This window comes from Haplochromis burtoni, unplaced genomic scaffold, assembly GCF_018398535.1.
Source record: "Haplochromis burtoni strain Fernald_Lab_line unplaced genomic scaffold, NCSU_Asbu1 Contig_276, whole genome shotgun sequence".
NCBI lineage: Eukaryota > Metazoa > Chordata > Actinopteri > Cichliformes > Cichlidae > Haplochromis > Haplochromis burtoni.
The window spans coordinates 50,880-67,369 of record NW_024582637.1 but is presented as its reverse complement, the minus strand read 5'-3'; the positions used below and the strand labels follow the sequence as shown (position 1 = coordinate 67,369).

The 16,490-nt window shown below is 40.1% G+C and overlaps 1 protein-coding gene across 3 annotated transcripts in view; it reads right to left on the bottom strand.

Moving 5' to 3' along the window:
* Positions 1–15,825, bottom strand: part of epg5 (ectopic P-granules autophagy protein 5 homolog (C. elegans)) — a 24,872-nt gene extending 9,047 nt beyond the window's left edge. The window contains exons 1-29 of one of the 3 annotated variants that reach the window (XM_005940117.3): positions 15,446–15,825; positions 15,123–15,317; positions 12,568–13,224; positions 12,205–12,465; positions 11,925–12,123; positions 11,700–11,839; positions 11,492–11,599; positions 11,324–11,397; positions 11,048–11,156; positions 6,418–6,532; positions 6,188–6,338; positions 5,906–6,067; positions 5,652–5,809; positions 5,239–5,390; positions 4,979–5,119; positions 4,691–4,855; positions 4,485–4,607; positions 4,130–4,392; positions 3,630–3,770; positions 3,385–3,529; positions 2,626–2,823; positions 2,348–2,455; positions 2,124–2,246; positions 1,726–1,892; positions 1,399–1,632; positions 1,150–1,273; positions 912–1,056; positions 349–520; positions 89–251 (exon numbers count right to left, since the gene is read on the bottom strand). In XM_005940117.3, coding sequence (XP_005940179.1) covers positions 89–251; positions 349–520; positions 912–1,056; positions 1,150–1,273; positions 1,399–1,632; positions 1,726–1,892; positions 2,124–2,246; positions 2,348–2,455; positions 2,626–2,823; positions 3,385–3,529; positions 3,630–3,770; positions 4,130–4,392; positions 4,485–4,607; positions 4,691–4,855; positions 4,979–5,119; positions 5,239–5,390; positions 5,652–5,809; positions 5,906–6,067; positions 6,188–6,338; positions 6,418–6,532; positions 11,048–11,156; positions 11,324–11,397; positions 11,492–11,599; positions 11,700–11,839; positions 11,925–12,123; positions 12,205–12,465; positions 12,568–13,224; positions 15,123–15,176 — 4,752 coding nt within the window. In that variant the 5' untranslated portion in view covers positions 15,177–15,317; positions 15,446–15,825. Of the gene's footprint in view, positions 1–88; positions 252–348; positions 521–911; positions 1,057–1,149; positions 1,274–1,398; positions 1,633–1,725; positions 1,893–2,123; positions 2,247–2,347; positions 2,456–2,625; positions 2,824–3,384; positions 3,530–3,629; positions 3,771–4,129; positions 4,393–4,484; positions 4,608–4,690; positions 4,856–4,978; positions 5,120–5,238; positions 5,391–5,651; positions 5,810–5,905; positions 6,068–6,187; positions 6,339–6,417; positions 6,533–11,047; positions 11,157–11,323; positions 11,398–11,491; positions 11,600–11,699; positions 11,840–11,924; positions 12,124–12,204; positions 12,466–12,567; positions 13,225–15,122 lie in introns of all 3 variants that reach the window. The other 2 variants (XM_005940116.3, XM_042227688.1) reach the window with 2 other exon arrangements.
* Between the last annotated feature and the right edge of the window lie 665 nt (positions 15,826–16,490).

The following is a 16,490-nucleotide window of genomic DNA, read 5'->3' as shown; positions in this document are numbered from 1 at the left end:
ACACACACACACACACACACACAGATTAATAAAACATACCAAAGCTGTAACTTAAAACGTGGCTAGCCTGCAGTGTGAGAGGTCTTACCGTGACAGTGATGTTTGCAGCTCCTTGGCATGGCTGTCCACCCTTCCCTTTACACTCCAGGGCCATGGTGACTTGCTCTGGTCGGTTCTTAAACAGTACAGGAAGGCTCTCCAGCAGCTCCTGCTCCATTGCCACCTGCTGGGCTTCACGTGCTACAGCAATCCTGGTGCAAAGATAAATTACTTGGGAATCTGCATGCGACTTGTTTATGTTTATAGATAATTCAAAATAAAAGCTTTTATTTTATGATTTACACATACCTGGCTTGATCTTGCAAAATGCTGAGGTCCTGCTCTAACAGTTTACAGGCAGCTTTACAGTCAGTGAGACAGGCGGAAGGCACTTCAGGTACTGATGCCTTCAGCTTATGCAGTTCAGGAGCTAAACGGGGAACTGGATGTTTCTGCAGATTGGACAGGATACGCTCCCTTGCTGAATTAAGACAATATCAAATGCAAGCATTTTTAGATTTGGAAGTAGAAGTAGATTGTGGCACATATGAAAAGTGAAACAAATACACTTGTGTATAGTTGGTCTACATAATTTTGGTCTCAAAGACAAAGGAGAAAAGGGAATTAAATCAACAAGAGAACAATTCTTTATTACAGGAGTTTCTGACATGTAATAGCAGGAAAAACACTAACAAATAAAAAGTGAAAATGTCTCCTGTGAAAAATATCTCGAACAGAGAATATATTATTTATTGTTCTGAAGCTGACACACAGTATATAAACTTCTTACAGAATTGCATTTTTGGTATCTGTATATATTCTTTTTAATTAACCCCTGCTTAATCGTTTGGCTATAAAGCTTGGCTCCGTACCATTGCTGAGGCTGGTGTAGTCAGTGAAACCAGAGGTTTGAGTCTGGAGGAATGTTGGCTCACTCTGCACCTTCTTCCAAAGAGACAAAACTTCCCTCTGATCATATTGTAGACGCTCCTGGTCCACATATTCCAGCCAAAGTTCCTACAAAAACCCCCCAAAAAACAACACAAAACAAAAACAATTAATAAATGAATCATATATTATAATATATATATTAAAAAAAATTATACTCACCTGATGCCGCTGCATGACCTGTGCCAGTCTGTGTGGTTCATACTCTGGAGGAAGAGAGGGAAGATACACTTCTTGCTTCTGCAGAGTCTCGTCATCCAGCCACACAGAAAATACTCCAAACAACCTGCAGACAAACAAACAAGCAGCTGAGAATTTAGAGCCTGCCATAGCCTGGAATATAGGAAATGATCTTTAAACAAAAAATAAGAAAGATTTTATAAAAGCTCTGTCTCAGGATCAGCACCATACCTGACCAGTTCTGTATGTAGCTGAGGAGAAGTGAGGTAAGGTGGTCCGGGATTATTGGGGGCTTCGTCACCCTGGTCTGATGAGGGTGTGTTCGGTGGGAGTACCCGGAGGGCCTGACTGGCAGCGTGGTGGAAGTCAGACACTTCCTGTATTCTCTGCCTCAGATCTCGGAGGAAAGCAGCCTGGGAAGAGGCCTGGAAGAACCTCTTGCCGATACATCCTCCTGCAGCCAGCCTGTTAGAGACACATGGACAGATAGATACAGATTCTGCCTATTCTCTGCTTTCTTTGACTGGGGATCATAACACATGAGCATGTTTATCATACCCGTACTCAGGTCCAGGCTGTCTAAGGTAGAGCTGCAGGAATTTCTGCCAGATGAGGGGTAGGAGGGGGTGATCAGGTGGTGTAGCTGCGGCCTGATATGCCCAACGATATACCTGAAGCCTCTGCAGAGACGGGGCTACCGGCAACTTAAGCCTCTGTTGAGCCTTCTGGCTCAGAAACAGAAATATTGTTAACATCATCTAAACACAACACTCCAAATCATTGAACAGCAGTAGACCAGGATCCTAAGTACTTTCTATGATATTTCTGCTCTTTAGTTTTGCAAATAGTCTGTTCACTTTTATTCAAAGGTCATAGAGTACATCTTCTCTGAACAAGGATGTAAAATGTCACATCATGTAATGATATAATGAACCTATTACTGATAAACTGTCTACCTTTAAGGCTTGTTCGGGGGAGATATTAAGCTCTGACAGGAGTTCATGCTCAACACAGCGCCTCAGCTGAGAATCTTCCTCAAACACACCCTCCATATTCAGCACCACCCAGGCAAACCAGATCTAAAGAAAACATAAATGTTAACAGGCCAGTGAGGATGGAGAATTCTACTAATGTGATCAATTGTATTTACACATGTGGTTGTTGCTTTGTTGTCTCTCACCTCAGCACTCAAGGATTGGCCCTCGATGAAGGAGGGTGTGGCATTTCCAGAAATCCAACCAACCAGAGAAGAGAGCAGACCCCGGTCTCCATGATAACCCAAAGCAGTCTGCAGAGGGTATGAAAAACAGTAAAAAAAACTGAACCCCCCCCCAAACATTGCTGCTAATTAGCTTTCCTCACCTTATTCCCGGTCTGTTTGGTTTGTGTCTCATTAAATATTAATGTGAAGTTCAGAGGTTGCTTAATCATGCAAATCAAACACCACTTTGTAAATACCTTATGTTGCTGGTACAGGAGTTTTTGGACACATTCCTCCTGGTGGTAAGTGAAGGCAGCGCAGCAGATCTGATCCATGAGGAACAGGACTGTTTTGTCTCGGTACCACAAGTTCTGTTGAGTCAGAATTCCCACCCAAAACTCCAGAACTGCTGCAGCTCCAACAAGGCCTGGTTTCGAACTTTCTACCACATGACTCTGAAAGATGAGTTAAAAGATGAGTCCCAAAGTAATGAGGACTGAATTATTGAATGTGTTTACATGTAAAAACAGAAAAAAAGTAAAATAAAACAAAACCCCTTCTAACATGGTTTGGCTGGCTCAAAATTTGTTCAACTACCCCGAATAATTAAATTAAATAAAACTTTATTTATATAGTGCCAATTCACTACCACAGTCAGCTCAAGGTGCTTTATATTATAAGGTGTCGACCCTATAATAATAGAGAGAAAACCCTAACAACCAGATGACCCCCTATGAGCAATATTTGGTGACAGTGGGAAGGAAAAACTCCCTTTTAACAGGAAGAAACCTCCAGAAAAGGCTTAGAGAGGGGCAGCAATGTTGAGGGTGAGGAAAATACCTGGTAATTTAATTACTGTTTCATAGTAATTTAAACAACAAAAAAATAAATGCACATTATTGCATTTTTTCCTGGACACACAATAATTAAAATCTGCTTCTTTTCCATATTTTTTTTGTTTCTCATATAAATTCAGGAATCTTGCACACAACATGCACAAAAGTTTCACCATGCACCTGAATAACACTGTTCAGCAGACGGACGTTGTCTCCATAACTGGTTCCAGTGAGAAGTGGCGCCACTCGATGCGTGACCTGCTGCGTCATGCCCTGAGGACACACGCTGTCGTACTGCAAGAACAACTGAATACAGCTTACAAACCTGCCATTAACAAAGAGCAAGACAAGAGATGTCGGAATAAAGTCAGTGCTCGAGTTAGCTGCAGATTTTACATGTGTTACGAAGGATGCCTGTTTCTTACTGAGCGTTGTTGAGCAGGTAGTAGCTAAGAGGATAGGTTGGGGGTAGGATGTTATCTAACAGATGCACAGCAGCTCTCAGATGGCGAGACTGAATCAGACTTTTCAACAAGCCAACACCATCAGTACAGAAATGTTCCAGGCTGAAAAAATAAAGACAAAATCCACACAAGATTATTCAACTTATACATGTGATTGCCATACAACTAAAGTTAGAAACCTCGCGCATCTACACCTTACATAATATACTGTAGCTATATTAGCCCCTGATACACATTTGCTGAAAAGCAAGAGTTCTATTTGCAACATTAATTGATTAATATTTGTATATCAAATTGTGTTAAATTATTTTATCATATTTTGTATTATTTTCAAATTGTTTTTGCCTTTCTTGGGTAAAACAAGGCTGAGTTTTCCAAAAACTACACCCATCTCTAACCAGTTCAATCCTTCACAATGTGTAAGTCAGCTGTAAATGTTCTCCTAGTGTGTGAATACAAACCTATGTCCCACGGTTGTCATTGCAATGGATAGGTAGCATCCAATCGGTATGCCTGCTTTTACAGCCCTGAGAACAGAGTGCATGCTAGGAGAGTGCGTAAGCTCTGGAGGTGGGTTGGATGCCAAAGCAGGGACCACCCAGGCTCCTTTAGGGTTCTGAGAATTGCCATGAAGCTTCAGCCTCAGCAGCAGCTGCCATGCCCACTGACTAAAGGATGCTTCAGGAGATACGCCCAAACGAAGGACACTTGCAAGGTAAGAGACCTGAAAGGAGATAGAAAGAGAGAGAATGATGCGTAATGCAGAAATAAGCATTAAAGAATTCAGCAGATGTGAGGCAAGTGTAAATGTGCCACCTGTTTGATTCCCTCTGATATGAGCCCACTGTATGGTTTGTCTGTAAGGTACTTCTGATAGGCTTCAGCCACCAGCAGTGCCACCTCATTGTGGAGAATTGAAGGCAGGAACAAAGAGCCATCCTACATAAGGAAACAAGGTTAGTGAAGGTTGGTTGTGACAAACTCACGAATGCACTGTCAGGAGTCTAAGACATCCTCTCTACCTGAGTGTTGAACCCCCAGTTCAGACCCTCAAGGATGACACAGGCCAGCCGGTTCTCTACAGCTGACAGAGGATGCTGAAGGAGCCACGCTCCAATCACGCATATTTCTTCTTGCTGCGGCTGCCAAAGACTCAGAGGCAGCTCTTTACACAAGTACAAAGCCACCTACACACAAACGAAACATGCAAATAAAAACACACGAGTGGATGGATCATGGATCAAATTAAACATTTGATGACTAAAAATCATGTACAGCTAAAACCTTTATTATGGAATCACAATACCAACCATTCCCACAGTCTGTATGGTGTCCCTCAGTCTCTCAAGGAGCACCGAGATAACATATGGGTGGGCTGCTGCTATAGCAGCCAGTAACTCCCTCCCCACCTTGGAGTAGGTTTCTCTGGTGGACACACTCACATAAGAGACCTGAAGCAAAAATGAGGAAATGGATGTCAGGCAGAGACAGTACAGATCCTAATCAGGGATGATGAATTGTGTTGTGTTACAAAGTTGATACTAGTTTCAGAAAAATTAGCCCCCCCTACCTGGTAAATCAGGAGAGTTATAGTGGTGATGAATTGTGAGTCAGAGCGCTGAGTGGGTGTCGCCATTTGTGCTAATGCAGTGAGGAGCGAGATGCCGTCAGAGCTGTTCACCTCACACAGCCACTGTTCAAAACTCTCCTGATGCTGTGGGTCTGTATCCGAGAGAAAAAATAAAATCACAATGACAATTCCAGACTAAGAAGACCGACATGATGTAACTTTAGATCCAGGAAAGAAGTACAATAGAAAATGAGTTTGTTCAAAGCTCAAATTGAATGTTTTTGGGATATTTTAAAAAGTTCCTTTTTAATATGATGATGAAACTGAGTGGACACTTCTGAGCATTAACATATTCAACAGGCAAGTTTTAAGGATGTGAAAGCTTTGTGTATCTTATGTGTGTTTAATTGTACCTCTGAGAGCCTGAATGCAGGAGTATGTGTCACCAGCTGTGCTGAGTGTTTCTAGCCCTGCAGTCTCTGCGCTCTGCATAACATAAAGAATCTTCCAGAGCATGGAGCTGGACAAAGTCCCATATGGCATCTCAGACATAAACAACCAAATGCCCAACCTGTAGAGGATGAACACACAAAATTAATAACAAATATCAAAGTCTGTAAAGTAAATTGCTCCCAGTTAAAATGGAAACTTGAGGCTAACTCCTCACCTTTTGTTTCTGAGTACATGTAAAACAGCTCGGAGGAAAAGATGATCATATTCTATCTGCAGTTTTTCCAAAGACAGAGAGTGTACTTGAGAGCTAGATCCAGCGGCATCAGTCACACTCACGTACTGGGCCCAGTGATCACTCACATAGCAAACTGTCATTCTGGGGGAGAGCAGAAAAGAAAAGCCAAACATAACAGTTTATTAATGCATCCTCTGACTTTGTGATATGGCCTGAGAAGTGTCAGGACATAGAAGCTGCTTATGTGCTTGGCGAACTGACCGTATGATGTGCCCTATTCGTTTGACTAGCTGTCTGTATCGGGATCTGTTATAGGTTTGTAGACCGAGAGCAAGAATTTCAATGAGCGAGGAAGCGAAAGCAAACACCCGCATCATCTTCTGACTGGAGCAGGCCTGGGGCTCATACACACCTGGGGACAGACGCACCTGTTAGTTCACACCGTGAGTCAAACAAACTAACACACAGATGGGTCAGACTGACTCTCTTACCCTGCTTGCTCATCCCAAGCATGTATGAGTAGAGCTGCTGGAAGGGGAACTGGGTAATCAATAAAATCAGATCTTCCTCACATAGTAGCAACCAGCTGGTTTCTGGGTCCTCATCCTAAACACAGAAGACAACAATGTCGTTAGGGGCCGACTTACTACATGTTGCGTGTATTTGCAATATGCTACGACTGGCATTTTAAAATTTTTGGTTTTTTGGCAAAATATAAAGCAGAAGCTACTTGCTTTTTTTTTTTTAACAGTACACAGTAATAACATGTTGAAAAAAATCACAAATGTGTTTTTTAAAATAATGTGACTTTTAAAAGCTTTGAAAACACCACAGTTCCTAGTGTTGGATTATAATATTATTTTATGCCATTTAAAAAAAAAAAAAAAAAAAAAGGGTTTGTTTTTTTTGTTTTTTTTTTATAAAAAAAAAAACAAAAAAAAAAAAACACAAAAAATTTTTTAAAATTTTTTTTTAAAAATAAAAAAAAAAAAAAAAAAAGACAAAAAAGGAGAACCACCAAAAAAAATTTTAAAAAAAAAAAAAATTTTAAAAAAAAAAAAATTTTAAAAATTTTTTTAAAAAAAAAAATTTAAAAAAAAAATTTTAATTTTTTTTTTATTTTTTTTTTTTTTTATTTTTTTTTAAAAAAAAAAAAAAAAAAAATTTAAAAAAATAAGATAAAAAAAAAAAAAAAAAAAAAAAAAAAAAATTTTTTTTATAAAAAAAAAAATTTTAAGAAATTTAAAAAAAGTTTTTTTATTTTTTTTTTAAAAAATTTAAAAAAAAAAAAAAAAAAAATTTTTTAATAAAAAATTAAAAAAAAAAAAAAAACCCAACAACAAACAAACAAAAAAATTAAAAAAAAAAATAAATTTATTTTAAAAAAAAAAAAAAAAAAATTTTTTAAAAATTTAAAAAATTAATTTTAAAGAAAAAATATTCATATAATAAACCAATAAATCATTTTTTTTTTAAATTTTTTTAAAAGTTTGACAATATTTACACAGTTCCTAGTGTGGATTATAATATTATTTTATGCCATGTTAGACCCCTAATTAAAGATTGTGAATTATTATGTAGTTTTAGTTTGCATTATTCTCCTGAATTAGAAGAGGTGATAACTATTGCATTTGTTAAACTGATTTGCATTACATTAGACTGCTGATTTATTGTGAATGAATGATATTGTTTTATGATGCATTATACTGCTGAGTTATAAGAAATACTGTTCGCAGAAAGTCATCGCCTTATTTGTCTGATTAGAAGAGAACAGAACATACTGGAGTTTTCTGCCCCATCTCAGCAGGAGCAGATAAACAGGGAGCCAAGGTCGTAGCTTAGGCGCTGGTGAGAGAAAGCATGTGAATGTTCAGGCTTTTATGATTAGGTGGGGGCCACTAGAGGCTATAAGAGTTTGATCAATGCTCCACCATTTTGAGATCTGATGCTGTCTGCGTACGGTGTCCATCTCCCACGCGTGTGATCATTAAAATCATCGTTTGACTCAACCCGGCCGGACCAGTGTTGTTATTGTGGTTTTTCCTCTTGTATCCTGGTTTTAATAATTTTCAGACACACTTTGCAAATGTGCTTATAATGAGTTGGCACTCGGTCTTTTGAAGGTCATAAGCTTCGTTCAGCGTGATGGTCCGGACTGATAATTGAGGTAAATGACTTTGAGTGCAGAGGGCTAAATGCAAACACGCTTACACACACATAGGATATGATTAGAATAAGTCCCTGGGACATTCTGAATATTCTAAACCAATTCTGAATCACCAGAAGGTCAGTAGATAACAACATTAGATTATTAGGGCTAGGAAGAGAGGTGTTTTGGTTTTCTGTCTCTTACAGAGAAAGGAACAGACACCAGACGAGGTCACAGATATACGAGGATCCTTCGCAGCAGAGACAGACACGGTGACTGCCGAGACACCAACTGGGTTCAAGTGTCATGGCGTTTGGGCTCCGATTAGTCACCTCAAAAGGATGGATCCCATAAACACAGCAATAACCATGAAGGGGTTGGCGGAAATCCAGGAACACCAGACCAACGAGGTTCGAGAGGCTCTTGGGCAAAAGGGGGACACGTTCCTGTTCCTTTTTCTGGGATACACAGGACACACAGGACCCGAGGATACACAGATCGTTGTTTGAAATCGGGGCAGAATAATCCCCTGATCTGTGCACGACTGAAGGGTTGTCTAACCCCTGAGGTTGAAGAAAGAAGAGCAGAGGATCACCCAACTGGACGACACTGGTGGCTGCAGCAATAAAATAAAGGCTAAAAGCTCCTTGGACAGAGGTTCTAGTCTGAGTACGTCTGAAGGGTATAAGGTAGCACCAAAATAAAGCTGTGGGAGAACTGGGGAGTGTCATCTGTACCTGCTATTGTTGTAATAATAGTTTTTCTTGCATCTGAACTGCGCAAACACAGAGGTCATCTCACATATGGTTCACCCAACAGGGGGACAAAGGGCCTCAGGAGTGAGAAGAAATGAACCCGGCCACACTGGATTACAGGGTGTAGGTGAGCTCTTTATTCTAAAGAGCTCATCAGGGGGATGTTGGGATTATAATATTATTTTATGCCATGTTAGACCCTAATTAAAGATTGTGAATTATTATGTAGTTTTAGTTTGCATTATTCTCCTGAATTAGAAGAAGGTGATAACTATTGCATTTGTTAAACTGATTTGCATTACATTAGACTGCTGATTTATTGTGAATGAATGATATTGTTTTATGATGCATTATACTGCTGAGTTATAAGAAATACTGTTCGCAGAAAGTCATCGCCTTATTTGTCTGATTAGAAGAGAACAGAACATACTGGAGTTTTCTGCCCCATCTCAGCAGGAGCAGATAAACAGGGAGCCAAGGTCGTAGCTTAGGCGCTGAGTGAGAGAAAGCATGTGAATGTTCAGGCTTTTATGATTAGGTGGGGGCCACTAGAGGCTATAAGAGTTTGATCAATGCTCCACCATTTTGAGATCTGATGCTGTCTGCGTACAGTGTCCATCTCCCACGCGTGTGATCATTAAAATCATCGTTTGACTCAACCCGGCCGGACCAGTGTTGTTATTGTGGTTTTTCCTCTTGTATCCATCCCCAATATTTGAATCCGTAACACTAGGCAACACATTAGTACTGGCAGCAGTCGTGGTTTTAAGCCAGCAGACTGATATTTAAATGGTCATAGGTGTTCATTTAGCACAATTTCTCCGCAGATCATTGATGTGACTCAAGATCAGAAGACAGACAAGAACATTTTGTTTTAAAAAGCACTCTCTACAAATTTACAATCTGTGACAGCTCTTCTTTACAAACAAGCAGACTGAATATTTATTATCGCCTGCATCATAACTGGTGAAAGAAAACAAGAAAAAAGAGACCCTATTTTCAGAGACTATAACATTTTGATGCTTCTTAAAAACATATTGGTTATTTCCAATAATTGTGGTTATTTACAAATAAAGCACACCCTCTTTAACATCTAACATTTTATATATCAACACATAATAGAAAATGTATCTGATTTTAAGACCTGTTGCTTAGCAGGTCCTAAAATAAGATAAATACAAGCTCAGATGACCCACTACACCATGTCATTGTTTATTTAACAAAACCAAAGCTAAAATGGAGAAGCAGTGTCTAAAAATATCAAGTAGACCCTCACTGCTTCCACAGGAATTGAAAGGGTAAGTAGCAGTCAGGTCCAGCTAATCAAATGCACTTGATTAACTGATCATCGGCAAGTATGAGCACCTTTATAAAAACAGAAGTTCTGGCAGTTAGGTGGTCTGGAGTGTTCAGGTGTGTTAACACAGTGTCAAGGAGGTAAGACGTCAGCATTGATTAAAAAAAAAAAAGAAAAGGAAAGAAAAAAGGACTTGTTTCTACTAATTAACCTGGGAAAAGAAATCCATTATTCAGTAAGAAAGTTCATGACAGTACAACAAGACGACTGAACAGGCATGGAGTGTTTACGGAGGAAAGCGTTTCCTCTCTAAAAAAAAGAGCAGGATGGCTGAGGTTTGTAGAGTGCTAATTTTAAGACCTGCTGACTTCCTGTATTTTTTTTTATGTGTTCTGATACATAAAACCTTAAAAATAAAAGAGGGTGAAGTTTCTTTCTCTTATTTTGTAAGCATGTATGCACCAAAACTGGCCACATTTCACCTAGAGGGCACCAAGGAACCATCTACGGGGCAGACAATAGTCAGTGAGGAGTTAATGTACCTACATTTATTTACAGCTGCTTCTGAATTTTATATAATAATTGTACATTTTATTTTCACAAATAAGCTAACAATACTGCATGAGAAGTTAAATTAAAAAAATATAAATTTACTTTTGTTTTTCTTACAGGGAAACCAATTTAGCTTACAAAGCACTAGCATTCCCTGTTATAGTCACTCATTTGGATCACATTTTTGATATAAAAACTATTTTCTTTTTATTGCCATGTCATGTTTACAATTTCTATGGTACAAATGTATATCTGAAATGGTGAACTTGCACCTCGTACTTTAAATGATTCACTGTTGTTGTTTATTGCAAAAAGAAGTGAACTGTGCCTCTTTCTTCAAAATGAAATTGTTACATTAATAAACTTACCTCCTCTCCACCTTCATCCACTAAGGTCCAGTTGCCAGATTCTTGTCCAGAAGCACCTGAGCTCTGGCTCTCACACGGCTTCATGTGGCCCAGGAACTCTGCACGATGTCTGAGTCAAAACAAGCAAAAAAAAAGTTCCACATTCTGAGATCTTAGACTGTTGGCCCTTAAAAAGATGACCTGGATTCTCATAAAAGCCAAAAGCATAATTTGCAGTGTATAGCTCACAGTCAGTGGGTGAAAAGAAGAAACTCATGTAGAGACTTGCATTTTTACCTGGCAGGTGACATTAGAATGGCCAGAGCTTGCATAAATTGCTGAACTCCAGAGGTGTTCCTCCAAACTTGGATCTGGGTAAGATAATAAAGAAGAACTCTACTCCTCTGTATGTATAGCAATTGACGTGATAAAATGATAAATGATAGGCGTGTGTTCCTAACTAACCTGAAGGAAGTGTGCAGCCCACTTTCCCACCCCAGCAGGACAGCAGAGAAGATGGCACAGGAGGTACAGGTGCTCCCCTGACCCTCCAACATGCAGCAGGACGGCGACCTGGAGAATAGACCAGGAACACATGAAGGATTGCAACAACAAATTGCCTTGACCACTGGGGCAGTAAGTTTGAAAAATGGTTTGGGGTTTGTGTGTATACCAATCTCTCAAGCCAGTGATGGATGTCTGACTGGAACTGTGTGTCATCAAGGACTCTTCGTGTGAAACTAAACAGGACGCTGATGGCCTCTTTCAGAGGTTGGAGAGAACACGGCTGTGTTTGGCCATCTAACTGAAAATCTGAGACAGCAACAGACAAAACTGATGTAACACATACATTTTACACTAGTAATATCAGAAGTACAGGTAAAATAATTCTTCCCACCTTTTATAAGACTGTACAGGTATGATTCCACCTGCAGGCGTGACAGCAGAGCGGTGTACGCATGCAGCACGACCTTTTGATGGAGCAGCTCACTGCAAGCTTCAAACAGTCTTCTCAGCTCAGCCTGCACACTCTCACTAAACTCTGCCTGCTGGAAGCGGTGATACCCACATACCTTTGTCTGATCTGCACACACACCCTGTAAGATAGAAATTATAAGTGCGAATGCAATAGTGGGACATTTGATCTTTCTGTACTATAGATGTTTTGTAAAACACACCTGAAGTGTGAGCTGTTCATCTCTGAAGCTCCACAGACGATTCTGTGTGCTTTTGCACTCAGATGACTGTGTGTGAAGCTGTGTGTGCGACTGGGTCAGCTGTCTGCGGCAACGCCAGTAGTTTTGCAACAGTTCAGTCAGTTCGTGTTTCTCCTGCCGCGCCAGAGCACAAAACTGTGCTGCACAAACCTCAACCCCCTCCAGCCATGCTCGCAACCCTCCGCCTGGCTCCCAAACACTCAGCTGCTCCAGTGAGAACGGCTACAGAGCAAAAAGATTAAATAATACAGTAATACAGACCATTTTATTGTAAATAAAACTTAGCGTTAGCAATAAATTTGATCTCATGGTACATTAGATCACCTGAACCTCTAAAGCTGTTTTGGGTAATTCTGGGTAGAGTTTGCTCCGAGAAAGGTCGGCCACAGACTCCAAAGGCCGCAAACTTGGAGGAGAAGATTCCTGATCAGGAAGTGCCAAAACTGCAGGTTCCTTTCCACATGTTTCCACAGCTTCCCCACAGAACTGTATCACTGAACCTTCTTCTAGTGTAGGAAGAGACGGATACAGTGCTGGGGCACTTGGGACATTTGAAGCTTCAAACTGAGTTAAAACACACAGCTGATTCCATGACTGTTCATCCTTTTCAAGCTCAGTGGTTTGTGGCACAATTTTAAGCCCAGCCCCCTGAGCTTCCTGCACATCAGCCTCCTCTTCCTCCTTTTTGGTCTCTTGCGCTGTGACCTGTGATGTCACTGTTGAGGAGTTCAGACTTGGCTGTAGAGTCTTACTCAGCAATGATGCTGTGTTTTCTGCCTGTTGCTTCTCAGAAGGCAGGTCTGATGACTGTGCTGTGGCTTCAGGACTCTGAACAGTGTCTAGCTTATTCTCCTCCTCCTCCTTTTCCTGATAGGGCAGACTCAGGGGGATCTCAGTGAAGTCAGAAGTGGAGGCCTCAGGTACAGCTGAGGGAGCTGGGGCTCTTTTGTCTTCCTCTGCCTGCTTCTGCTTCCTGACCAGCTGTGTGCAAAAAAAAAAAAAAAAGAAAAAGGAAAAAGAAAAAGAAAAAAAATCAACAATGACACATCAATTTCTCTTTGGAGGACAACCAAGCTTGTGTAACAGCTTTTTACATGTGACCATAGTCATGTGAGTACAGAACAAACACTGCTATGAATGTGCCAAAAAGAATCTGCAATTGTAATCATGGATATTTTTGTTGTTTGGATCATGGTGGTATGTTAAATTTATGTGTTTTGCAAGTCATTTGATTTATTATCAATCTCTAAAGAATAAAAGTACAGACTGAAAGAAAAAAAAAGAAAAAGGAAAAACAAAGTGCCTTCACAACAGCTTCAACTTGCATTGGTACATGCTCCAAGTCTCTGGGAGGATCAAGCAGGGATCAAGCTGTTTTTTCATAGGATAGCTACTCGTGTGGTGTTTTGGTGACTGGGGCAGAGTGTCTAATATTTCAGTTTTCAGTTTAAAATCTCCCAAAAAGGTTTAACAGGGATGAGACCTGGCCACTGCAAAAAACCACAGCATATGACTCACATCATCTACAAAATAATCAAACCAATTTACTGAACCTCTCTGGTTCCATGGATGGGGTTACTATACTTACTGACTATAACTGATAGTTCCTCTTTGCTTTGTGATTTGTTTTACCCTCAGATGGCAGAAAATTGCATGTTCAGCAACAACCCAGGAACCACCAAAACTCACGTGGCTCTGCCATGAATGGGAAAGTGTTAGAACACTAGTGTCACTGTCCACAGTGAAGTGAGTTTTACATTGTCATTGCGGGGGTGCCGACCAAGAAAGAAGCTCCTGTTCTAAAATCGACACCTTCAAGATCAACTGAAATTTGTAGCTGCCTACATGGAGAGGCCAAATACTCTCTGGTTTTAAAGTAAGATGAGACAAAATTGACTTATTTGGACAACATGAGAAGAGGTATGTTTGGAGAAGTCAAGGTGAAGCTTTCGACCTGAAGAACACTGTATCAACTGTCAAGTCTTGTGGAGGTAGCATCATGCTCTGCGGCTGTTTTGCTGCCAGTGGCACTGGTACATTGCACAAAGTGGATGGAATAATGAAGGAGGACCACTTCAAAATACTTCAACTTCATCTCAAATCGACAGCTAGATGGCTGAAACTTGACAATGCTGGGTGTTCCAAATGGACAATGATCCCAAATACACATCCAAATTTGTTTTAGAATGGATAAAGCAGGTTAATATTAAGCTTCTGGAATTGGCTCCCGAAAGCCCCAAACTTGACCTTACTGAAAATTTGTGGACTAAGCTTAAAAGAACAGGAAACTAGGTAACTTAAATGAACTCTACCAATTCTGCCAAGAACAGTCGTCAAATATTCAGCCAGAATTATCCCAGAATCTTTGTTGATAGGCACAACAAGTGTCTGGTTGAGGTGTAATTTGCTAATATTATTTGGATATGTAAGAGCCTGTATGTAAAATTTCGACATTCTGTGGATTAGTGAAAATCTAAAATAAATTCAAGTGTGTGTACCTAATTCTTGATTTTTTCTAAACTCATTTAAGATGTATTCTGTACAATCATCAAACCTGAAAAAGAACAGTTCAAAAAAAACAAAAAACAAACATTAAAAGCTCAAAACTACAATGACAATCATGCCCATGATGAGTGATTATAAACTGTCAAGGGAAAGCAGCAGATCCCCCTCTCTAGATGGTTCACAGGTTCAATACTTTCATTCTTGTCACCTGTCTGTATCGAAGTGGATACCTGCAACTGTCCCTACATGTGAAGAGAAATGTATTTTACTGGGGTGTTCACTCTGTTTGGGACGTTTATACTTTGAAGGCCCTTCATTCCCTCGTGAAAAGAGAAGAAGGTAAAGAATACCTGTAAGGTACTTGATTTAATCACCTGAGATTTTCCGCTGGCCTTTGCTTTGTTCTTCTTTGGTCTCACAGCCTCCATTTTTAGTGTCTGTTCGTGTCCGCATCAGCTGTTTTTACAGCTCAGATCACTCTCACAAACAGCTGACTGAGGAGTTTCCTGGTGGAAATGATGCCGATCACCTGAAAACCGCTGATCATCTGAGCAGTCATTATAGGTGATCTAAATATACCAAAAACAACAGGCGACCATTAGCTGGAACAAACAGCGAGGCATTTCCTGTGATAAGCACCCCGTGGCTGGTTGTGCTGACAAGATAAACACAGTCACTGACTGTAAACAAAACACACTTTTATATTCCGTTGACAGGATTCATCTGCGGAGAATATCAAGATTAGCAGGCCACCTAGCGTGAACAAAATATTCAGACAGCACATTTTGGGGAAAACGAAACCATGAAGCCCCACGGAGGTACAGTTGGTGACACTGTACGAAGGCTAAGCTACGCTAACGCCGAGCCACTCGCCCGTTAGGAGGTGTTTCTATTGAGTTGTTTATTTACCAGCGGCTCTCGGTTTTTCGTGCTGCTGCTCACATAATAAGAAATCAAATTTCCACTCGTCCCAGAGAGTGAGACGCAGTGACAGCCACGTCCGCTGCCAGGCTGCAGTTTGTTTTGTTTGTTCCAGGAACTCCTCGATCAAAATCTCTGATCACGTGACTGCTCCACCTCTCTACGGAGTAGCAGATAGGCCAAACCTAATAGGCAAAGACGATTTTCTGTCAAATGTTCATACTTTAGTGACGGGTGTCAAACTCATTTTACATCGCGGCCCGACCAGTGAAACTCCCCTTTCTGTCAGTGTAAAGAAGTTACATATTTAACTGTTTTTCTACACGATAAAGAAAAATCTGCTGTGACAAACAAAGAATCGTGTCAGCACGACTCTTTGGACTTCAACTGTAAGAAACTGTAAGACACTGCGTCAAATGGCTCTAAGCTACATGCAGACATTTATGAATCGCTCGTGTTCAAAGACACCTTGTATATAGTTTATTTTATGTAATATTCATACTACTGCAATGTAAATTGAGTCCTTTTCAAGGCAGCAAATGTTTATTAAGTGTTTTCCTAAAAGCCTTATTTGTATGCATTTACTACTAGGGACAACACGTGAGGTTTAAGGTATGGACAAGTGTAAAACCTTTAGCTCTCCACAATGGAAAATGGCTAAAAATAAAAACGGGTATCATTGTATCCAGCTCTGAATTTTTTAAATTCTGCACTCAGCTTTGCAGTCTACGATATCATTGAAATACAGCCAGTTGCTGATTATTTTACGTTTTTGCTAGAGATAGGCAGATATCGATAAAAGATACCAATGCTGGTATTGG